The 25891-nt window shown below is 35.8% G+C and overlaps 2 protein-coding genes across 6 annotated transcripts in view; one reads left to right on the top strand and one right to left on the bottom strand.

The window, feature by feature from the left end:
• The first annotated feature begins 1584 nt into the window (after positions 1 to 1584).
• LOC143031326 (uncharacterized) lies at positions 1585 to 20191 on the top strand. 4 transcript variants are annotated; one of them, XM_076195014.1, is made up of 3 exons: positions 1585 to 1772; positions 3448 to 3675; positions 14100 to 20190. In XM_076195014.1, exons 2-3 carry the CDS (start codon positions 3459 to 3461, stop codon positions 14774 to 14776), a joined length of 894 nt encoding a protein of 297 aa, XP_076051129.1. In that variant the 5' UTR covers positions 1585 to 1772; positions 3448 to 3458; the 3' UTR covers positions 14777 to 20190. The 4 variants fall into 4 exon arrangements, with proteins under 4 accessions (XP_076051129.1, XP_076051128.1, XP_076051132.1 ...); XM_076195013.1 differs by having other exon boundaries at positions 1586 to 1772; positions 3444 to 3675; positions 14100 to 20188; XM_076195017.1 differs by lacking the exon at positions 1585 to 1772 and adding an exon at positions 1897 to 2302 and having other exon boundaries at positions 3444 to 3675; positions 14100 to 20191.
• A 3338-nt stretch (positions 20192 to 23529) lies between these two features.
• Positions 23530 to 25891, bottom strand: part of LOC143031309 (uncharacterized) — a 31527-nt gene continuing 29165 nt past the window's right edge. For both annotated transcript variants that reach the window (XR_012966994.1, XM_076194982.1), the window contains one exon: positions 23530 to 24200. Coding sequence is in view for 1 of the 2 variants with exons in the window: in XM_076194982.1 (XP_076051097.1) it covers positions 24171 to 24200 (30 nt within the window). In the remaining variant the exon portion in view is untranslated. The remainder of the gene's footprint in view (positions 24201 to 25891) is intronic.

Raw genomic sequence — 25891 nt, 5'->3', positions numbered from 1 at the left:
ACGTCCGGTCAGCCACCACCTTACAGCGCAGCGACGAACCTTATCGATAGAAACAGGCTTTCATAATTTGAGTTCTGGATACGTGGCTGATGCATCATACATATTTCTTATATTTCTTCATTAGTGTAGTTTCTACCACTTACTAAACACCCAAGACATTGATAGACATAAAAGTCACGTTTGTATTCTGTATGAATATATAACCTAACTTAAATGTAAAGCAATGTTTCTTCGCCAGCTATGTATTCTTCATAAGGATTTCTTTTACTTTATTCGCGTTGCCTCTTTTGACGACGTTTTTTGTCTTGGTCTGGTACTTCTCTCTCGTCCTACTTATCCCGTTTACTTTTTGTCATCAAAACTCTATTCCAAATTGCATGTTTGCATTGAAGAGGAAATATATGCTTCGTTTTCTTGCCGGGGGATCAGGTGATTTGGGCCTCGCGAAAATAACCTTTTAAGCTTGAAGGCTTGGTGCCCTGGCTTGGTGCCCTGGCTTGGTGCACCGTATAATTTCAATTTAGATCATTTGTTTCATAAATTTCATTTCGTTTTCACACACTATGTGCAATAAATATTGTTACTTGAAATGGTATATAAGTAATTTTTTTAATTTCTTTTAATAATATATTTTCTTTCAATAATAAGTACATAATAATAGCAACATTTGAGGGACTGGCCGAAACATCCTACCTTGCAGAGTTCTGGCCGAAACGTCAGGGGCCGAAACTTCCTACATTCGATGCGGTCCCCTCGTGCATGATCACTAATGATGTTGAACTTCTGGGCTGGGTTGTTCAAAACAAATTTTTGCACTATCTTGGCGTTAAATCTATCTTGACATTAAACATCATGGTAACACAGAGCGTTACCATGACATTTAACATCAAGATAAACTAACGCCAGAATTACTTTTTTGAACAACCCAACCATAGACTCCATGTTATAATATGTTATCAATGTTAGGCAACTTTTTTTATTAAAAGAATTAAAAAAAAAATATTTATATATCATTTCAAGTAACAATATTTTGGCACATACCGTGTGAAAACGAAATGAAATTTATGAAACAAATGATCTAAATTGAAATTATACATTGCACCAAGCCTTCAAGCTTAAAAGGTTATTTTCGCTGGGTCGAAATCACCCGAAACCTTGTTCCGGTCAAGATCTAAGAATATAAGGTCTAACCACTTCCGACCGAATTTCGAGGGAGTTGGCGCAGCGGGTCCGTGAACGTCACCTGGCTGTTCAAAGTGGGGTTAGCGGGTCCTATAGCTGTCAGTTGAAGCTGGTCCGTCGTTCGAAAATGACGTCGCCTTCGCTCGCACCGCTCCACGCAATTAGTTATATTCTGACAAATATTATATAAAAAATATATATATAAAATATCATAGTTCCTGTCTATATATATGAATATATATATATATATATATAATATGAAATATTATAGTTCCTGTCTTCCTTGGCGTTTCACAGTTTTCTTCAGTGTACCACAAAGAGAAAATGGACTCAGCCAAATGACGTCAGAAGCTGCGCAGAAGAATTCAAACGGTCTGACCTGTATATTTAGACCTTGGTTCCGGTATTGTATGACGGTTTAGAATCCTCGAAGTTCAACAGTAGTCGAGTTTTCGACTGTTTACAATACATTAGTGTCAACATTGCGCATGTCTCTAGGCGGATGTTCAACATGGAGGATGACTTCATGTCATAAACAAAGCAGAATGAAAGGACAGTTCAGCTGAAATTATTCCTCCTATCGGCATAAGGCAAGCTTACATTAAGAGTGTAAAATGCAGTTGTTAATTTATTTTACATGAGGTATTAAAGAAAGATATGTAGATTAGGTAAGCGGGTGGTACAAAATGTAGAACGCTCCCGCGTGACGTCAGGGGACACGTGATTTATGTTTATGATGACATGATGAAGTCCTAACCAGTAACGAAATTAGTTCGTTAGATTGGAGTCCAAACAGAGAACGAGAAGGCATTAAAGAGAGAATTCAGAATTCGGAGAATTGTAGTTATGGTTAACTTTCCCCGTGCCCCGCTGTGTTTGAGCAGCGGGGCTCGGGGAAAGAAATATTCCTACAGAATCCCCTGTTTTAGCCAACCAGGGAGAAAGATGAATAGAACTCTGTGCCAAGAGATAGGAGTAAATTGTAACCCTGTGGAGGAACTGGGAATAAAAGACGAAATCGCACACAATGATTATCTGGGGAAATCCTAAATCTTTAGGAGAAAACCATTTTGTCAATTTTGATTTTAACTTTCGATGTTCTAGGTAAACCCAATGTAAGGTAGATGAATCAGGAATGAACCCAACCAATTTTGTTGCATTTTACAGTTTAGTAACAGGGCAACCCCTCTGTATGTAGCAATGTTAGTAAGAACTGCATACCCATGTGATATAGTAATAGAAACTTAAGTATGTAAAATATAATACATCAACATATACATTCTTGGCAGAAACTGATAATAGAGACAGTTGCTAAAAGCTATTAAGATACAACTGTAGCCGCTTTGACAACTTGAGGTACCATTTTTGTTTTGGTAGAGGCAAAGGTAAAGAAAATAAAAGTATGCTAAACTTGTATATTCTAACCTAACCAAACCTGCCTACTTAACCTGCATTTAATAATGTGGTACCTGTAGTTCTAGAGGTCATCAGGCTGTCATTGTCATCTCCAACCTCTGAATTTATCGAAACAAAGATGGCATTTAAAGGAGTCTATGCAACATTATAGATTTTAGCAATTGTTTCTCTTATTGATTTCCAAGAGTAATGTATATTATGTTGATATATTATAATTTTAGAAAATTATTAATTTTCTATTACTATATTGTGTTGTTGTGCACTTCTAAAACAATACTGCAATGTTGGTCATGCCCCCATGCATATTTTTCAGGGTATTATACAATAGAGGGCAAGGTCCAAGATAAACTTGTTTCACTTTTTTCCCACTAGTTCATGATAGGGGAACAGCAATCTCTCCATTGCTAGATTATAGTTGGGTTAAGTCCTAGAAGGTACTGAACAAATTGAAAACATTTGCTGACAGCTTATCTATTAAGGTAGATTTTTACCTAAGGTATGCAACTTGGTAAGCCCAATGAATCTATTTGTCATGCTCCTTCAAAACTTCTGCCTGTTCTAAGAGAACCATTTTTTAATACCCAATTTTGTTTTGGGCTTTTACCTGAGCCCTCTGTTGTGAATATATGTGTGTCATTTACATAGAAATGGTCTGATGTCACAAGCATGACTGATACTAATAATCACAAGTGCTCATACTATGAAATGTGAAACTTAAGGTGCAACTGCAGATTATTAGAACAGTTGTGGAGCAAAGCCGTAGAAATAAATGAATATACTATTGTATGATTTTTTTTCCCTAAGAAAACATGCAAAATCAGTAATGCTCTTTTACGTTTTTCTAGCCAGTTGCTGCAGCTATGGCATCCAGCAGCTCAAACCAGTTGCAGGTAAAGTTGGAGCCAGATGCATTCCCAAAGGTGAACTTGACATATGAACCGGAGGTGATATTGAAGACAGAACTGAAGTCTGAGTCAGATCCAGTGTTCAACCCAAAGGAGGTTCACAGCACAAAATCTGTGGCTAAGCCAAACCTAGGGTTCAACCCATACTCCAGTTACATCATTATAAATACTGGTAAATAATCATGATCTGTATATATAATAATACCTCAAGCTATATTTATACAACACACATCTATAAATGACCATGGGAAATAGGAAAAAGACAAATTTCAGATGTATGCTGAAATTGCATTGGTAAGTTTTTATACCATAAAGATTTTTTTATCTGTATCTTGGACTACACAGGCACCACAGAAACATATACAGCTGTAAGAACAGGTTTTATATTTGTAGGACTTTTTTTTTTTATGCTGACACCTGGAATGCAGAATGACAAATAATAGGACCAACTCAGTTACTGCAATAGGGTGAGAGCAAAACTGCTAGATATCAATCAGTCTGTTCCCCCAAGTTCTTGCTTGCAGGAGACCCATAGTACTTGTGAAACCAACCTCAGCAACCGGTTTAGCCCCAAATCACTCAGTGAAGAGATTTTGTGTTGCTGCCTAGAATGAATGTTTGTAGGGCAGTGTAGTATAAGGTGCTTTTTTCTGTTAGATTGATTTCTGGGGAAGTTGGTGAAATATAGAATTTGTAAAATCATTGCTTCTCTTATGAGTGTGTATGTGTTTATGTATCTTTATTATTGACCACTGGATGCAGGTTATCATGTAGATGTCCAAGCAAAATACTGCTGGCTTATGTTGCTTGGACCAATAGCAATTACTTGCTTGTGGTGGTCCTGCAAGATCAACAGTGGAACTACCCCCCCCCCCCCATACACACACACACATGGAGTACACAATGACCCAATGGGTCAGTGAAAACACAAGGTACAGAAACAATGAAGAGCCATTGAAACTAGATTTAATATTTACAACAGAACCTGAAATAGTGGACAAAGTCCAGTACAAGACACCAATTGGAAAGTGACCATGTACTCATCGAAACTGTACTAAAGGAAGAAATAGACATGGAGAGGAATGAAAAGCATAGGAAAGGAAGATTGATGTACAACAAAACAGACTTTGCAAAACTAAAGACATTTTTCCGCAATGCAAACTGGGAAAAATTCTATATGGAAGAGACAACAGTGGAAGAGAAATGGAATATATTGATGGATAATTACAATGAAGGGGTAAACAGGCATGTACCAAGACAAAAACGTGAGAGTACATTAAATGTTGGTTCAACAAAAGATGCAGTGAGGCAAAAGACAGAAGGGACAAAGCTTGGAAAAAGTGGAGAAAAGACAAAAAACAAAGCAAATGGCAAATTTATATAAACTATAGAAATGAGTATGTTAATGTGAGAAGAGAGGAAAAAAGGAACCATGAGAAGGATATTATAGATAAATGCAAAGATCAACCCAAGCTATTCTATCAATATGTGAATGGTAAACTTAAAACCAAACAGGAAATGGTGAAACTACGCCAAGGAAATATAGAATACACAGAAGAATTAGAGATGGCCGAAGTCATGAACAACCACTTTAAATCTGTTCACCAGAGAGAAAATACAAAATTGGGATGTAGATAATAAAAAGCAATCTCCCCACATGAGTGAGTTCACAATATCACAAAAAGAAATATCAGAACATCTATCAAAACTGGACGTCAGAAAATCACATGGCCTGGATGATAATGCAAATTGGATTCTAAAGGAATGCAAAGAAGAACTAACAGACAAAATACACATCATAATAAATAGCTCACTCAAAGAAGGAAAGATACCTAATGACTGGAAAAATGCTAACATTGTACCAATATGTAAAGGAGGAAACTAGGAAGAACCCACCAACTATAGGCCAGTATCACTAACAAGCACTATTGCCAAAATTTGTGAGAAAGTCATCAAGAATAGATGGGAAAAACGTCTGGAAGACAACATAATAAACCCAAGACAATTCGGGTTCAGACAAGGAAGATCATGCACCACAAACTTAATATGCTTCTGCTCAAGGCTAATAGACATAGTGCAAGAAAGAAATGGATGGGCTGATTGTGCATTCCTAGACTTGCAAAAAGCCTTTGACAAAGTACCACACAGAAAATTACTAAAAAAAAACTGGAACACATAGGAGGAATACAAGGGAACCTACTAAAATGGATGAAGGATTTCCTGACTGGTAGAAAGATGAGAGTAGTGCTCAGAGAAAAATATTCAGATTGGAAAGATGTGATCAGTGGAGTACCGCAAGGATCTGTACTGGCACCAATAATGTTTGCTATCTATATGAATGACATGGACAAAGACGTTAACTGTTACATGAGCTTCTTTGCTGACGACGCCAAACTGTTAAGGAAAGTAGAAACTGATAAGGACTGTGAAGCACTGCAAGAAGACCTGAATAGGGTATGGAACTGGAGTCAGAAATGGGAAGTGGACTTTAATATTAAGAAGTGTAGCATAATGGAGTTTGGAAAAAGCAAAAACAGAATATCAGGAAAATATACAATTGGAACCAAGGAAGTAAAGAAAGTAGGATCCGAAAAAGACTTGGGAGTAATTATCACAAACAACTTGTCCTATGATAAACAGATTAACAAAATTGTCGGGGAGACTTACAACTTGCTAAGATCAATAAAAGTGGCATTTGCATACTTGGACGAAGACATTATAAAAAAAATATTGGTTACATTGATAAGGCCTAGACTAGAGTATGTGGTGACATTGTGGTCCCCCAGTACCAAAAAGAATATAAAGAAATTAGAAAGAATCCAAAGAGCAGCTACAAAAATGGCACCTGCACTTGCAAACCTATCATACAAGGAGAGATTGGCTAAACTGGAGTTACCGACACTGGAGCAAAGAAGAGAGAGAGGTGACCTACTGACCATCTATAGAATCATGAAAGGCACAGAGATACTTGATAGAGAGGACTTACTTTACTGGGACAAGAGAAACACAAGAGGACATGGAAAGAAAATAAAAAAACATAGCTATAGAAGAGAACTGAAGAAAAACAGTTTTCCACATAGAGTTTTGGACACTTGGAACAAACTGGATAATGAAATAGTATGTACAAAAACCATTCATGAGTTTAAGTGCAAACTAGACACTGCGAGATACAATGGCGGGACACCACGAGCATAGCTCCCCTTCCTGCAAAATACAACTAGGTAGATACACGCACACACCATCAGGAGGTGAAGCCCTGAGTATCTGCCACTCCATCTCCAGACTGAGCCCAAGATCTTTTATCAATTTCAACTGTATTTTGTTCACCTTTTCACACATGGATAGCTGACAACTGGCAACTGTTCCCCTACTTTTACTTTCAGTTGGTGACAAAAACAGTCTGTGCCTATCTAGACCTACAAAAGGCATTTGACAAAGTACCACACAAGAAATTAATAATAAAAAAAATTAAAATCAATAGATAGGATCGCAGGTAAATTATTAGCATGGATGAAAGACTTCCTGACTGGGAGAAAAATGAGGGTAGTAATTAGAGACAAATACTCAAAATGGGAAGAAATGATAAGTGGTGTTCCACAAGGGTCGGTGCTGGCTCCAATTATATTTATCATGAGTGACATGGATGAAGGAGTTGAATGTTATATGAATTTCTTCGCAGATGACGCAAAAATATTGAAGTAAGAACAGAAGAGGAGTGTGATTTATTACAATCGGACCTGGACAAAATCTGGAAATGGACTTAAAAGTGAGAAGTGAACTTCAATATCAAGAAATGTAGCATAATGGAGTTTGGAAAAAGTAAAAGCAGAATTTAAAAAATGAAATTGGTGAATAGGTAGCTGAATTTAATATTGCGGGATTTAAACACTTTCATCAGAATAGAAACCACAAGAAAGGTGGGGGTGTTCTATTGTACGTTAAAAACAATGTTCATGCTTGTGTTTTAGAGAAAGTGAAACAGGATGCATATGATAGTTTGTGGGTTGAGTTAACCCTAACAAATGGACAAAAAATGAATATAGGTGTAATATATAGGCCAAAGACATTATCATTAGCAGACGACAAACTGCTATTTCAAGAACTGTCTAGTTTCTGCAACCGGGATTTATTGATAATGGGTGATTTTAATTTTACTGACATTGATTGGATGACCCTTGAACATGGCCATATAGGTAATCGCTTGATTGATTTTCTTGGTGACAATTACTTAATTCAGCATGTAAAAGAGCCCACAAGATATGGAAACTTACTCGATCTTTTGATCACTAGCCGCGAAAGCATGGTAAGTGATGTAGAAGTCGGTGAATCTGTTGCAAATAGCGATCACAACTTAGTCAGATTCAAACTCCTAAACAATTTTAGAATAGATACTTGTGCTTCTAAAATACCTGATTTCAGTAAAGCTCAGTTCATAGGACTACGTCAGGAGCTTCAGCTTACAGATTGGGAGGCAAAATTAAATGAAAGGCCTGTAGATCAGATGTGGGGAAATATTTCAAAATACGCTCACTAAGATGATTCAAACTTACATTCCTTTTAAGTACAGACGTCCCCCAAATCAGGCTCGCCCAAAGTGGCTCGACAAAGAAACTGAAAAAAGTATTGCTAAAAAGAGACAGGCTTATAAGAAATATAAGTGCTCGGGTGCATCTAATGACTATGAAACTTATGTATCAATACAGAGAGATTTAAAAAAGACAATAAGAAAAAGAAAACGACAATACGAAATGAACATTGCTGACAAATCCAAAGAGAATCCCAAAGAATTCTATAGTTACATTAGAGATAAAAGGGTTGTTAGGAATCACATTGGTCCACTATTATCTGCTGACGGTCAACTTGAATATTCAAATGAAGGAATGTGTAATATCTTAAACAATTATTTTAGCTCAGTATTCGTAAACGAAACACCTCAAAGTGAATTCCAAACTGAAACTTGTGAAAAGTCTAGGGTAAACTTACTCACTACGGTAAATATAACAAAAGAAAAAATTAAAAGGTGTATAGACAAACTCAAAGTTAATAAAACACCAGGGCCTGACGGTTGGCATCCAAGAATCTTAAAGGAAATGAAAAATGAGATTGTTGTTCCATTAGAAATTATTTTTGAGAAATCCATCATATCCGGAGATGTCCCAAGAGAATGGAAGCTAGCTAACGTTACTCCCATATTAAAAAAAGGTGACAAAAAGAAACCAAATAACTATAGGCCTATAAGTTTGACTTCAATCGTAGGAAAAATAATGGAAACTATCATCAGAGATGCTATCGAACATCATTTAGAAAGTAACCGTTTGATAAATGATAGCCAGCATGGTTTCAGACGGAAACGTTCTTGCGTGACTAACTTACTCGAATTTTACAACACAGACATCTCGAATTATGACAAAAGAAACAATATAGATTTAATATATCTAGACTTTGCAAAAGCTTTTGATACCGTCCCACACGAAAGACTACTTACTAAATTAGCTTTGCATGGAATAAGTGGTAGCCTATTAGGTTGGACTAGTAATTGGTTGAATGGTCGAAAACAGAGAGTTGTTTTAAATGGAAAAACTTCAGGATGGAAAAGTGTTGCAAGTGGAGTTCCTCAGGGTTCCGTTCTTGGGCCACTTTTATTCATAGTATATATAAATGATATAGACCATGGACTAAAATCTACTGTTTCCAAATTTGCTGATGATACAAAACTGTGCGGAGTGGCAAATGATCACTCAAACCAATTAGATATTCAAGAAGATTTAGATAAATTACAGCAATGGTCTGAAAAGTGGCTAATGAAATTTAACACAAGTAAATGCAAGGTTATGCACATAGGTAAAGATAACAGTAAGTACGATTACAAGTTATTTGGAAATTCGTTAACAAAAGTGGATAGTGAAAAAGATCTCGGCGTAATTATCAGTAACGACCTCAAATCATCCAAGCAATGTATTTCAGCCTCTGAAAAAGCAAATAAGATTCTGGGACTGATTGCGCGATCTTTTGATTTCAAAAGCCCATCACTCATTAACAAGCTATATAAATCGTTAGTTCGTCCACATTTGGAATATGCTGTTTCCGTATGGTCACCGAATCTCATTAAAGACATTGACAGACTGGAAAAAGTACAACGGCGAGCCACAAAACTGATTCCAAATATAAAAAATAAATCATACGAAAATCGACTAAAGCACATGAATCTGTTTTCCCTAAAAAAGCGTAGACTCAGAGGTGACTTGATACAGGTCTTTAAGATTTTAAAGGGAATTGACAACATCAAAAGTGACAAAATGTTCACATTGAATGAGAATCAGACATGAAACAATGGTCTCAAACTGTCCGGAAATAGATTCAATTTGGAAGTAGATAGAAACAACTTTGCCAACCGTGTAGTTAATGAATGGAATAAACTTCCTGCACAGGTAGTGCAATGTAGTTCAGTTCGAAGCTTTAAGAATCATTTAGATAAATACCTAAGTAGGATGCTGTAATGATTATAATTTATCTTGTAATATTTGTTTTTGTATTATCATTTGTCTGTCTGATTTTCATTTATCATTAGTTATATGTCAATTTATTATTTACCTGTTTGTTTATTATTTTAACTATACCTATGCATTTATTTATGTATTTTATTTATTTACATTATTATAGTTTTTATTTATTATTTTATTATGATTTTATTATTATTTTTTTTTTTTTTTTTTTTATTTTTAATTTTTTTTTTTTAAATTATTATAGTTTTTTTTTTTTATTTTTTTTTTTTTTTTTTTTTTTTTTTTTTTTTTTTTTGCATCCGACCTAGATATGGATCAAAAGGTCTCCTGTCGGCATGCTCCGCCTTTGTAATCCTTTGCCTTTGTAATAGAAAAAATGCACTCAGAAAGGGACCTTGGAGTAATAATCAGCAAAACATGACACCGGAAAAACATATAAACAAAATAGTTAGAGAAACCTTCAATCTATTAAGGTCAATGAAAGTGGCATTTGATTACTTGGATGAAGAAATGATTAAAAAGATATTAGTTACATTGATTAGACCAAAACTGGAATATGCAGTGACACTATGGACACCCAATACTAAAAAGAATATAAGGAAATTAGAAAGAATACAGAGAGCAATGGCAAAGTTGGCACCAGCTCTTTTCAAATTAACATACGAACAAAGATTATCGAAATTGAAACTACCAACACTGGGGCAGAGAAGAGAAAAAGGTGATCTACTGACCATATTTAGAATCATGAAAGGAATGGAAATCCTTGACAGGAATGATTTACTAAAAAATGACAATGGAAAAACAAGAGGTCATGAAAAGAAACTCAAAAAGGATAACTATAGAAGAGATCAGAAAAAAGAAAAAAATCTTCCCACACAGAGTGCCGGATATCTGGAATAACTTAGATAAAGGAACAATGTGTGCAAATACTATTCAAGATTTTAAGAAAAAACTTGATGCTGAAAGATACAAAGATGGGTCACCACGAGCATAGCTCCCTTCCCGTGTAATACAACTAGGTAAATACAACACAGACAACAGTCCAAAGTTTCTTCTCAGAGAGATTTGTAGGAAGGTCTAAGAACATACATAGTTTTGAAAATACATGGATTAACAGATTACTGCTGAGAGGAATATATACCGTTTTGAATATACATGGGTTGTCATGAGAAAGGATATATAGTGTTGAAAATTCTTGAGTTACTCCTGAGATTCAAATTACACATGACTTGTCACAGCACACTGGCAGCTACAACACCCCATGTTCTCATGCTGTTTTTGTCTCACTGTAACCATGCATAACCACTGTTTTAGTCATCTAAGTAAATTTGGGTGTTCTTAGCAAATGTTTTATAATTACTTTGTTGGATTATCACTGTTATGTCATCTGCATAAGTAAGAGCTTTGGTGGTATATTCTGGAGAACACTTGTAAAGATTGAATATAGCTGGGGAAAGTAAAGAACGTATCCTAGGATATGTATACATAGTGTGTCACTCAATATTTATATTTATGCAGTTGTTAAGGATATTTCTTGTATTCTGTGCTTTACTCTAAAGTATACTGTCATGACCACCTACGAGCCAAGCTAGCTGTGGTATGAAAAGAAAAAGAAATTTAGACAATGCACAATTCAGATGAGTGACAGCTCAGGCAGGATAATTAAACTTCATTAAAATTAAACATTATTACATAAATAAAAGTAACTCATTCAACATAAATTAAGATAGATTATAAACATACATATACCAAAGGCTTTTTCCCCCTTACAAGGGAGGTAGCTAAAAACAAAAACAAAGGCATAAAATCCACTCTCACCCATTCCATCCCCACATACTCCACTCCCATCCACCACCCCCCTCCCTCCCTCTTATCATGGATAAATATGGAAAATTAGGTACTAAGTAGAGTAGCTGGGTGTACTCTTATATTCAGAACGTAAGAGCAGGTGGGCAAAACAAAGTCATGATTATAGTGTAGACGAGTCTTGATACTGGTTGCTTGAAGTTGCACTAACAGATTTATCATATTGGACAACTCTCCAGTCTTGGGAACAAATGAGTAGTTTGAGGTGAGATGCTGGTGTAAATTAGAATATTATTACACGGTCTCAGGAACAAATGAGTAGTTTGAGGTGAGGTGCTGGTGTACAATAACCTCTGGTAGGTGAAGCTTCTGATAGTTGGAAACACATTAGATATTGGTTGATGTTTCATAGTGGAGAAATAAGAGAGAGTGTAGAGTCGCACTTAGTTCAGCAGCAGTCTGGCGATGCCCGAAAAAATTTGGAAAAACATGAAGGCTGTGCAAAGTGCACAGCCTTCATGTGTGGAGATAGGCAATCGTTGTGGTCCAAAGGACTTGTTTAGTGGAGTTGTAATGGACGAATGTAGAATAATTTCTACATAAATTCAGGTGGGCCCTGATTGTCTAGTTCTTTTTTGTCTTCTCTCTTCCTTTCACATTCTGGATCTCTCTACTTTTCTTCCCTGTTGATTCTCTCTTCTATTGATTCTGTATGTCTCTCTTGGGTTGCTCTCTGCTTCACCTTGGATAGCCTGGGAATGGGAGCTAAAAAAATTTTGGATGACAAAACATTTGTAAAGTGGTATTTGAAACTCCTTCAACTAGTGGGAAGCCAGAATGAGCTTTCCCACCAAAATATGTTACATTTCTGAGCTTGGCATCATCTGATAGTGCATAATGAGGCCTACCCCAACAGAAAGGTATTGTGCAATGTTTTACAATTAACATATAATGAAATACAATTCAAATTATATATATATATATAATACACATATTCACACAAGACATGGAGAAAATACAAACGGGAGACTATTTACACAAGGGGATGACACAGCACAACCACAGGATTCTATTCATGATAAGGGTGTGACATATACAGTAGCCGCGAAAAGTTTGGGCGCAAAATTATAGGCGCCCCAACTTTCCCCAAAACTCAAAACATGCGAAAAATACAACTTTCCACCCAAACTTTTCGCTATTTTTCAATGGTAGCGTTTGTACCCGTATTTAGCCGAGACAATACACACTATTTGGCAACTCTGTTTAGGCGCACTCGATGTCACATGGAGTCAGTTTCCAAACATCTCTCACGGAGAGTAGTCTTTTTTTTGCGGTGGTCTCTGTTTTTGTGCCTTGATATCTCCGTAATGGGAAGTGGTAAAGAGCTGGAAAGAGACACAGTTGTTACAATCATAACCCTCTATAAGGAGGGTTATAAGTGTAAAGATATTGCTACTCATGTGGGAATTGGAGTGTGTCAATTGCAAAAGTGGACCAAGAAATTTCGAGACGAAGGAAGTGACATCATTCGTACTCCAAAGCATCGCTCTGGTCGGCCAAGGAAGATATCAAATCATACTTCTACGGTTCTAACTGCCTCCTAATAACCGTAGGAGGCAGTTAGAACCGTAGAAGTACGATTTGATATCTTCCTTGGCCGACCAGAGCGATGCTTTGGAGTATGAATGATGTCACTTCCTTCGTCTCGAAATTTCTTGGTCCACTTTTGCACTTGACGCACTCCAATTCCCACACGAGTAGCAATATCTTTACACTTATAACCCTCCTTATAGAGGGTTATGATTGTAACAACTGTGTCTCTTTCCAGCTCTTTACCACTTCCCATTACGGAGATATCAAGGCACAAACACAGAGACCACCACAAAAAAAGACTACTCTCCGTGAGAGATGTTTAGAAACTGACTCCATGTGACATCGAGTGCGCCTAAACAGAGTTGCCAAATAGTGTGTATTGTCTCGGCTAAATACGGGTACAAACGCTAGCATTGAAAAATTGCGAAAAGTTTGGGTGGAAAGTTGTATTTTTCGCATGTTTTGAGTTTAGGGGAAAGTTGGGGCGCCTATAATTTTGTGCCCAAACTTTTCGCGGCCACTGTACTATATATGAAATCAATTTATGTAATAATGGATTTCCTCATGAACTAACCATATGACAAAAGACCATGACAGATTTAAAGAATTTCTTTTTATGATTTGTTGTTTAATATATCACTATAATTGTCCAAGAAAGTATTAAAAGTGTCTCATTTGTTGTGCATTTCCAAAGGTGCAGGAAGATATCCTACAAAATTACAGAAGAAAATATTTAGGAAAAACCTACCAGAAGAATCCAGAGCATCTTATGCTTCCACTCCAAGCTCTTCGTGTGCTTCTACTCCAAAATCTTCTTATGCTTCTACTCCAAGCTCCTCTGAGAGAAAGGGCGAAAAGAGGCCCCATCAGTGTTCGCTGTGCCAGGCAAAATTTACTCGTCCAGCAGAGCTAAATGTACACATTCAAACTCACACAGGTGAAAAGCCATACAGATGTAAAATTTGCAAGTCCTCGTTTACTCAACACAGCAATCTTAAAGTTCATATGAGGACTCACACAGGAGAGAAGCCTTACGAATGTACCTTTTGCAAGGCCTCGTTTTCTCAGTCGTCCTACATGAAAATTCACATGAGAATTCATACAGGCGAGAAGCCTTACAAATGCACCGCATGCGAGGCTTCATTCTCCACGTCGGGGAACCTCAAGACTCACTTTCGGAGCCACACAGGGGAGAAACCTTACACTTGTCCGTATTGTAACATTTCGTGTTCTCAGTCATCGGGTCTTAAAGTTCACATGAGGGTTCATACAGGAGAAAAGCCTTATAAATGTAAATTTTGCGCAGCGGCTTTCCCCCATTCCTCTACCTTAAAGTCTCATCAGATGTTGCACACTGGTATGAAACCTTAGAGATTTTTTTTATTAATTTTTTTTTCCCAATCTTCTGATCTCAAGGTTCATTGGAAGATTCACATGGGCGAATGAATTGTTACAAACAGTACAATTGTACTGTTTGTAACAATTTGCCCGTGTAAATACTCTGAATGGGAATTTAGCTGTTCATTATAGTAAAGGAACATATGCATAGTAGTGATTCAGAAGTCAGTTTCAGCCAGGGACACAGGAAATTTTGATGAACTCAAGTTAGAGACTCTTACAAACAGGGCTGTGGAGTCTGAACACAAACTTCCGACTCCGACTCCTCTATTTTTGACCCCTCCGACTCCGACTCCGACTCCTCTTCATGTAATTAACCGATTATGGCCTACATGTTTTATAAAGCCTATACAACACACATACGCTCCAATATTGAGTAGACTCATATCATTATAACTGGTTTATATCAAAGAATAAATATATATGTTATAGTGTGGCTTTCCTATGTTTGACCTCTTCATTAATACTTTATAACTGAAGTAGAGACAAAAATTTTGAAAGGATATTGAAGAAAATTCAGTAAAAAAAGAATCTATAATATAAGACATTTTACATAATATATATCTTTGCAAATAAGTGATAAGTACATTTCAAAAACAAAAATACTGTTCTTTATAACAAAAGTTGAAATGTAACCTTTGTAAAGGATATACAGGTACTCCTTGTTTAATGACCTACTCGGTTAACGACAACTCAGAGTAACGACGGGCTTTATGACATTCGTTTAACGTAAATCTCCCGAAGTTACGACATTGTGTACGATAATTAAGTTGGCTGAGGCAAATTTATATGATGTTATAAATGAACTTGTATGGTGGATATTACCTGTGAGGTAAAGTGTTCTGAAGCTTAGGTCTACATTACCATTCTGCAAGCTGAAAAAACTACCTGGGGTACAGTATATACCGGTAGTGGTAAATTTTTAGTTTCGACCAAGGGCGCAATATAGCAATAGAAAATTAATTATTAATTTTGTAAATTATAATGTATCAACGTAATATGCAATTTTGTGAGCGGAAAAAAAAGGTGCTAAAACAAATTTCGTAAGCAACGAAGTCATGTCGGATGAATGGTACACCATGTTTGTTATGATAGATGCCAATGTCGAAGAAATTAAAGAATGATAAATTCGTCTAACCTAAACTAAACTAACCTAATCTGTGTTTGATAAATAATTACCTGCAAATTAAATGTCATCCGGCTCGTCCTCGTTGTCATCGTCGTGAGAGACGTTGGGAGACGACTTCGTTCATTAGCATATTTTCTTGTAGCATAGTATTTTTTACTTTCATTTCCGCCCACAAAATTGCATATTACGTTGATAGATTTTAATTTACAAGATTAATAATTAAATTTCTATTGCTATATTGCGACCATGGTCGAAACTAAAAAAAATACCCCGGTATTCAATATGGAATGTCAGCATACACGGATTTGGTCATATACGGTAATTTCAGAAACCTAACCACTGTAAATAAACAGTAAATAAAGCTTTAATGTACTGTATAAAAGAGGGAAAATACACGAAAATAAAGATACATGTATTGCTGGACATTGTACATACAGTACATGTACGTATATATATACACTTGCTTAACGACCAATTCGTTTAACGACGGCACGCTGGTCCCAATTGTCATCGTTAAACGAGGAGTACCTGTACAAACCTAATAATAAAAAAAATATAATGTAAGATTTTTTTTACATATATAGTTTTACAAAAAAAAAGAAAAAATTAAAATACTTTATAAAAGGTTTGGACAAATTTCTTGAAAGGAAACAGTAAATAACTGTATTGATATGAGTACAGTACAAGGTCAAGTGTTACAGCTGAACATGTATGATACTGAAAGTTATATGTATCATACATACTTTTTGGGTATCTTTATACTTCATATGTTTTCATACCTTTTATCTTAATGTACTGAAATTGACACAAGTACCTTTTGGTTTAACTACATACTGGTACTGCTATACGATTATTGCAATGGACATTACTCTGGTTCTGGAACTGATCTTATTGATACGAGTACAAAACAAGATACAGCTGAACATGTTTGAAAGATATAACTTTTTTTTTTTCAACTTTAAATATCGTTATTTCAATAATTCAGTGTTAAAAAGTATAGAGGGGAAAGGAGAGAAGAGATAGTATTATTGCGGTAGTCTACAGTTGAAATCACAATTATCCTACTGTTTGACAAAACAGCAGTGGGAGAAACCACCAAACTGATGGAGTGATGGAAATGATGCATATGGAACTTGACAGGAATATTACAGCTGTGAGTGTGTGTCAACAGGTGTAAAATGGAGGTGTTTAATTTATTCATGTAATGCTTTGGATGCTTATTGGTCTATGTATAAATTTGAAAGCCAGCGTTGCACAAGGACGTTTTGGGGGTTTAGTGGAATGACCACAAAGATAAGACGATGAAATTTATTACATTTTATAAAATTAGTTTTTTTTTTTTTTTATATATATAATCTACTTACAAGGAGTGTGCACTGCATAACTCTACAGACTAAACAAAGTGTAAATTTAACTGGAGTCGGAGTCTGTATATTTTTACCGACTCCGACTCCAGTGACACTGTAATTGCTTCCAAAACCGACTCCGACTCCACGACTCCAACTCCGACTCCACAGCCCTGCTTACAAATAACAATAATACAAACATATGTGGGAACTTAGAATATAACTCGGAGAATCCAAAAATAGAGTATTTGATAGTTCCAATTTCAAGTTACAGTAAAGCAGTTCCTCAGAAAATAATACAAAAGTATAAGTTGGAAAGCTCTTCAAAGAATTGCAATATTGTGGGAGTTCTGAAGACTGTAAGATGGAGAAATTTGCTAGGAATGACAAAGGCAAAAGTCCTCAGGCAATTTATGAAAAAATATGATATACAAGTTCTGACAAGGAATATCAATAATAAAATGTATAGAAATTCTGAAGATTCTGATTTTGAAAATCCTTCCAGAAATCATAATGATGAAAGTTTTCATGACTTTTTTTTTATGGTTCATGATTATGACGTTTTTGAGCATGTGACAGTGCCTGGAGAGGTAAGGGAGGACTCAATGAGTAGGGATAGTAGCTCACATTATTCAAGATGGCTTCAAAAGGTGGTTAGGGTGAAAAAGCAGAGGACTCAAAGAGGAAGACTGAACTCTATCCATACACTAAAGGCTTTTTCTCCCTGACCAGAAAGGTAGCCAAAGTCAGAAGGCATATACACACTCCACCTATTTCATTCCCACCCATTCCACTCCTAGTCCCCCTTTCATCTTAGCTCCTCATGGATGACAGGTCATCCCTATATCATGTCTGCTGACCTGGGTAAGAAGTAATGCCACTTCACTTAATCAGTAACACACCTCCCAGTTCCCTCATGCTGAAAAATAGATGGGGAGAAATCCCTTTGGGCTGTGTCAAATCATCATTCACACACAACCATTCTCTAACCCCCCATCCCCTCCCTTGCATCACAGTATTATCTATACACAGCCATTCTCCCCTCACCCCTATCTCTAGCCTTCTCCCTTCCCCAGTAGACATCCCCCCCTCTTGCTCAATGCCCCTTTCACCCCATCCACCTCTGCCTTCCACATTTCTTTTACAAATCTTTCATCATTCATCCTTTCCATGTGTCCGAATACTCTTTCATCAATCCCATCTGCCATCTCTTTTTCCACCCCTGCTCTCCTCCTCACCTTGTTTCTCTCTCTATCCAACCTTGTAACCCCTACCATACTTTTCTAATAAAATGGGATGGTAGAGATACAAGAGGACATGGAAAGAAAATCAAGAAAGACAATTACAGAAGAGACCTGAAAAAGAACAGCATTCCCCACAGGGTAATAGATGTTTGGAACAAGTTAGATGAAAATTTGGTGTGTGCAAAAACGATACACGAATTTAAAAACAGTCTAGCTAAAATGAGATATGAAGACGGGACACCACAAGCATAGCTCCCCTTCCCATAAAATACAACTAGGTAACTACATTTAAATTTTTCCTCTCTGTATTTTTTAAATTACAGAGCTGGGCACATTCTTCAGTGCATTCATAGGTGAGTTCCTCAGTGTCCTGAGATATATATAATTAGCACACTGAGGAACACACCTAGTAATACACCGAGGAATGCACCCAGCTCTATTAAAATCCGAGTCTCTGCTTCATACAGTTACAATCACCCCTTCCTATAATCTCCTCTTTACATCCATTCCCAAATGTCTATTTCTCATTACAATTTTGAATCTCCCAAGGCACTTGCTTCTCTCAATCTACAAGTTACCTCCATCTTCACACCTCCCTTTCTTGCAACATGCAATCCCAAGGACCTAAAGCTATACACTTCCTCTAGCCTCTCTCCTTTAAGACTTACTTCCAAATTGCTGCCAACCCCTTATTTTGTACCTCTCATCACCTTACCCAAATGTATAACAACAACACTAATATCAGTTGATGCCTCCTGCTGAGATAATCATAATGCAGTATTTTTTTTATTGAAGATACAATGTACAGGGTGTTAGATCTGGTGAATTTTTCATAATGAGAAGAAATATTTTCCTGGCACTCATAGGAATGGAAAAATCTAGGGAAAAGTCTGAACAGTGTTGGTCAAACTTAAATATGCAGGTAAAAAGCCAGATGCTTTAATCTTTGGAGCACTGAATGTAAAGTACAGTGAAATCTCAATATTTGTATGGCTCTCAATTTATACAATGCAATATAAACCCTTAAGAAAAAGGATTATATCTAGATGCATTCCTGATATTTTATCTAACCCTTAAGTGGTCCATTCAAATAAAACTTGGCACACAGTATTGTGCTGTCTTGTGTGCTCTCATTTACAAAAAATTGTACAAAGTCTTTGATTTTTTTTAGATAGCAATCACACATGTAAATTTTATAGTACAGGTTTAAATAAATAATATTTTTACTTGAATTTTATAAGGAGTAATTTTTCAGGGAGTGGGATGGATTACTCCAATTTATGTACTTTCTGATGGGAAATTTTCTCAATATTTGTAATATTCACTTTTCTAACAGTCTCATGGAATAGAATTGGAATATGATATAATCCATTCATCTGCAGGATTCTTTAGGTGGAATGAAATTAAGTGAAGCAGAGGACTGTTTATAGCTATTTCATTGGCATAGAGTTTAATATGTACAGTAAGTTTTAAGAAACAAATTGTAAGGTTGGATTTTTTCTTCATGGCCCATTCCTTAATGTGTATGACAAATATAAGTCTAATAAAACTTCTGTACATGAGTCACATGTGGTTTTTTTTTAATTATTCCAGGGTTACAGTGTATATATTTAATATACTTTGTATTTATTTTTCATTTACATAAAAGTACTGTATGTGAAAAAATTGTGGTCACATCAGTCATATTTTCACTTGTAAGAGATATATTTTGGACACTATTGCTAAGACAAGAATTGTTATTGCCTTGAATAGTGTTCCAAGTTAAGTAAGGTTGTCCTCTGATAAAAGATGATTTAGACTTACACAAAATATGTTACAGAAGATTTCATAGCTATCTGCAAGATCTTTTGATGTGTATAATATCATTGAAACTAAAATGAGGTGTTTAAATTGAACCTTATATTTTATTTCTATAGTGCAGTTCTTGCCAGCAGAATTTAGATTTTCATGCTTCAGTGCCATGGAGTGAGCATGTATCTAATTACAATAATATTTTCCTCAAGTTTCACTAAATGGAAATTCAAAACCCCCCAATGACTAGCAGTGGTCATTGGACCCTCCTAAAGATCTGTGGAAAATATCAAAGTAGACACAGATGTCTCACACACACCCCTTCTCCAGCAAAGGATGTGGAATGAGCAATAAAGAAATTTAAAAACTCTTACATAGAAGGCACAAATAAGATATGCCCCTTTTAAATATTCATATTGAGAATATATTCTATTATGAATATTTCAAAGGGGCAGTGGTCTCTGGACATAACATCCAGAATTATGGTCACCAACATTGTTAATAGGCATCTTCCACCTAACCCCAACACATGACCTCTAGGTCACTAATTGAGTAAGGGTAGGCATCTTTGGTCTTTCTGCTGTTCTTTTTGTAAGAGAATGCTATATATAGAAGAGTACTGTAGCTCACAGTCAAAATATATAGACTTACCATTTCCAGTCTTTTCTGCTCCAACTGTGGTATTAGTTTATACATATATATATATATCTATATATATCTATATATATATAGATATATATATATATATATATATATATATATTTCTCATTACACTTTTTAATCTCCCAAGGCATTTACTTTGGGAATGAATGCTAAAAGGAGACTGTATGAAGGAGTGATTGTGCTGACAGCACTGTATGAGGTAGAAACATGGAACATAAGAGAGTAAGAGAGAAGGAGTTTGAATATGTTTGAGATGAAATGCCTGAGAAGTATGATAGGGGTTACTAGGCTAGATAGAGTGAGAAATGAAGAGGTGAGGAGGTGAACAGGGGTGGAAAGGGAGTTGGAGTATTGGGATGGTTTGGACACATGGAAAAAATGAGTGAAGAAAGATTAGTAAAAGAGGTGTGGAAGGCAGAGGTGGAAGAAGTGAACATGAGGGGGCATCCTAGGATGAGATGGATGGTTGGGGTAAAAGGGGCATTGGGAAAGAGGGGAATTTCCTTAGACATGGCATTAGATTTCTTTGGAAATTTCTTCATATGTTATGATTATAAAAGTGATTGTGAAAAGTATGTTATATCACTGAATTATCAATACTGTTAAAATATATGCAAATGTCAGGTAGAAGGCATATAAAACAGCACTGTAAGCTATATTAGAAAACCAGTTTTGAAAATACTGTTCCACAAAGATTGATTTAATATATATATACATATTTTTTTTATTAAAACGAAACATTATAGTCCTTACCATGCACACCTGAGAAGGAAAATAATAAGACAATGATATCACTCTTCAATGAGCAAAAACTGTAAGACAGCCTATTTAAAAACAATAAACAAAGCAAGTCCTCTGGTATTAGTACATGACTACATAGCTAGAATCAATACATGACAGTTTGTACTCTTATACAATATGTGAAACTACACTTGTAATGAGAAATTGTAATAATATTTTTTCATTCACTCAACAAAAATAAAATCCTCATAAATGCATGTAGGTGTAGGTCTACTCTATAAATGAAATTCTCACAAATGCATGTTTTGTGCATCTACCATAGAAATCAATCTAATTTCTTACCTATATATTTTTCTACAGAGGAAAAAAATAGCTTAGTTTTCTTTGTATCATGCCACTCTCTAATGAGACTAATATAATGTATATTTATGGGTTCTGTATCAAATCAGAGGGAGGAGGAAAATCATGAACATTTAACAAATGTTATTTTATTATAAAATCTTACCCATGCATTAAAATTATATTAATGATCCTATTGCTAACACTTCATTTATGAACATTTAGAGCAAAATAGTACCTAAGTGTGAGAAGTGGAATGTTCAAAATTTCTTTATCACTTTATAATACTTCAGGATATAACTTTATAACACTTTAGGATAACACTTTAGATAAGCTTTGAGAAGATATAGCAATTACCTATTTACAAAGGTGATTGTGAACAACAATCACTTTCCGAGTCCTCTGTCAAGGTTGTTGTAAGGATTGGCCAAGAGGGCCAATATAATAAAGACAAGCGACTGGGTCACTTGTAAAAGTTCCTCTGCCGGGGCATTGTAAGGATTGGTCAGGGGGGATGATGATATAATGAAGGATAAGCAATTCCAGTCACATGTAGAAGGTCCTCTGTCAGGGGCAATGATAGGGTCAGTGGAGACTGATAGACAGGGTTGTGCATCCCATTGGAGTTGTATAAAAAATCATAATCCATCTCTGTGTCCTTTAATGCTTGCCTATATATTCACACGGGTATGATTTCACTTAAGAAATGCATTCAAAATGTATTCCTCTTGGTGAATCATGCCTGCGGTCCCACAAGATGTGCAAAACATATCTCTATATATTTGACATGTCTGTACATACACCAACCAACAACTAGACATTGTTCAACAAAGATTAATTATATGGCTAATTATTACTTATTAACATCATTCACCTCACATTTTGCTTTCACCTATTCTGTACCTCTCATGTGCTTCCCTAGTTTTAATTTACAACTAATCTTCATGATATAATCACTTCTTTTCTAACACCACTGCTTTCATCTCTTCATCTCACCATTTGTTGCCTCTCTTGTTTCCTTCCATCCTCCTCATCCTACATACGTACTGTGTGCATTTTAGCACTTCCTCCTTGAAACCCCCTCTCTGGTTATTCTCTACTATTTCTCTTTTATCTTTCACTATCTTTCTCACTTTTTTCAGCTTCTGGCATTCTTATACCTTTTCATTGGCAATACAGCCACTTCTACGACTATCCTTTCATATTCTTAAAAACTATTTTTCCTCTCCCACAAAAATCAATAATGTATGACCTGGTTGATCTTAATTCCAATTCCAGTTGAGATAAGTTCTCAGGAATTTTACTGAAGAGCACTAATATTTGGGTTGTTAGAGTATGATAATAATCAATGGTGGTTGGTGCAGAATTTGTTGGTTGCTGCAATTGGGGTTCTTTAGTGTGCTTGGGTGTTGTAAGGTATTTGATTATTCTCACTTCTACTATTCTTGGGCCATTTAAAAACTTTTTTGCAGTACATATTTATTAGACCATGATGAGCATACAGTATACACATTCATGAATTAGATTCAAGACATAGCGTTCTGATACTAATCTGATACCAAATATCATGCTCAGATACTACATGGATACCAAATACCAGAAACAAGAATCAAATGAATTCCCTAAAATATGTGAATAATTTTTCTCTTAAAAACAGAGACTTATGGTGACTTGATACAAGCCTTCAAGATTCTAAAAGGAACAGGCAACATCAGATATTAATATATTTTCAAAATTAATGCAAATAAGATGAGAAATAATGAGCTTAAGCTATCAGGATGGCTTCATTAAAAAATAATTACTAAATGCATAGTTAATAAATTTAACAAACTTCCTGCAGAGGCAATTGCATGAAATGCAGCTAAAATATTAACATTCAGCTACATGAATATCTAACCCATATGCTGTAATTACTTTTTTCACTTGACCTTGCTGTAGACCAAAAGGTTTCCTGTCAACTAGCTGCTCCACAGTAAATGTTACTGATAAGCTGCTTTTCACTTGGGTGAACAGGCACCATTCTACAGCACTGAACCTATGTAGAAATAAGGCAGAGGGAGGTGCTCCTTATCCAACATCAATAGTGTCTTGCTACAAGGTATTGTAAGCAAGCTCTACTGACTTCTCAGGTAATTTGACCAAACCTGTAAAGATGCCACATAAAACACTTAGACCTTTGTCAAACATTTTTAATCTATGCAAAGCATGACTTTCCACATAACTTTGTTAATGTTTGTGTTTTATGACCTGGAAATTCTCCAAAACATAATTTATTACATTGCTACACTCTAAAAGTGTATGTATACAGTACTGTCATACATGAAGGTTATAATTCATCAAATGGATGAACATATACTCTTCTCTATTATGTTTTCGTGCAATATTTCTATGGTACTTCTTTCTTTTATAAATAGTTTTTAAGATTACTTTTGCAGACTAAAAACATAGCCAACACTGTGCCATCAATGAAAAATTCTGAATTAAAAATTTCTTTATTGAAGTCAATGAGCTGCCAGCACCCAGAACTACAACTACTGCAGACAACATTTACTTCATATATTATGCTTATATCCTACTAGTTTATTTTACTGTTGTATGCAAATACAACACCCAAGTAATATAGCACACAAACATAACCTAAACCTCTTACTGCAACTTATCAGCTCTATATTGTTATCATAACTACGACATAATATGTCAAGTACTATGATTTCAACCTGACCATTACCAGTATTACTAAAACCTTTGTCCCTCCAGTGATTACTTGTAGAAATCAGCTGCTTTACTTTTTGTGAGAAAATCTAATCAATCAAATATATACATACAATTGAAACCCAGATAATGAATGCCCCATTTAATGAACAAATCAGTTAACAAATAATTTTTTGTGAATGATATTTTGGGGTACATACATCTAGGCTTTCTAATCCAACATTTGCCAACCAATACCTACTTGTGCAGACATTTGGGCTCAGGACATAAACCCACTTTGGGAATTGGTAGTGTCTTATGTCTTGGGACAATGCCTGGTGTGGGTTTATGTCCTGGGCCAACCACTAATTGTGTGGACATTTGGGACCATGATTAAAATTGGACATTGGGAATTGGCCCAGGACATGAAATACCACCAAATCCCGAAATGGGTTTATGTCCTGGGCTCAAATGTCTGCACAAGTGGCTTTTGGTGAGTGTTGGATTAAGAGACCTAGGTGTGTGTGTGTGTATATATATATATATATATATATGTGTATATACACACACACACATATATATGTACTTATAGATATATGTATATTTACATACACACACACACACATAAATATATATATATATATATATATATATATTGGTACTTTTTCTATGAACCGAGAATGCGGTCTTGTTATCTTTCCTCCAAATGACGGTGTCTAGGTGTCATCTGGAGGAAAGATAACAAGACCGCATTCTCGGTTCATAGAAAAAGTACCAATAAAGACGACATCATTCACTACTACTCTGGTCACAATGAGAGAATAAAGAGTGGAGTGGTCATAGGATTCTTCCTGAGAGCATAGCGCATTTGCAGTGAAGAATTTATTAAAGATGAAATAGATTACATTTTCAACGTTTTCACCAAACTCTGTTATCCAGAAGGGCTGTTGCACTTAGAGAAAAGGCTTTAAAGATAGCAGAAAGAAGCATAAGGAACAGAGGAGACGTGACTGAAAATGATAGCAGGGGGTATTGGTCCATGCCAAACTCAAACCACTCAGGCAATTTGGGACAGTTGCTCACTAGAGCCAGTGTCAAGATTGCGATCAGCACGGGAACGAAAATAGGAGACATTGTTAAGAAC

The sequence above is a fragment of the Oratosquilla oratoria genome, chromosome 12, assembly GCF_046742065.1.
Source record: "Oratosquilla oratoria isolate Oo_2021 chromosome 12, ASM4674206v1, whole genome shotgun sequence".
NCBI classification, from domain to species: domain Eukaryota; kingdom Metazoa; phylum Arthropoda; class Malacostraca; order Stomatopoda; family Squillidae; genus Oratosquilla; species Oratosquilla oratoria.
The sequence above is the reverse complement of the archived record's forward strand: the minus strand, read 5'-3'. Positions and strand labels throughout refer to the sequence as shown.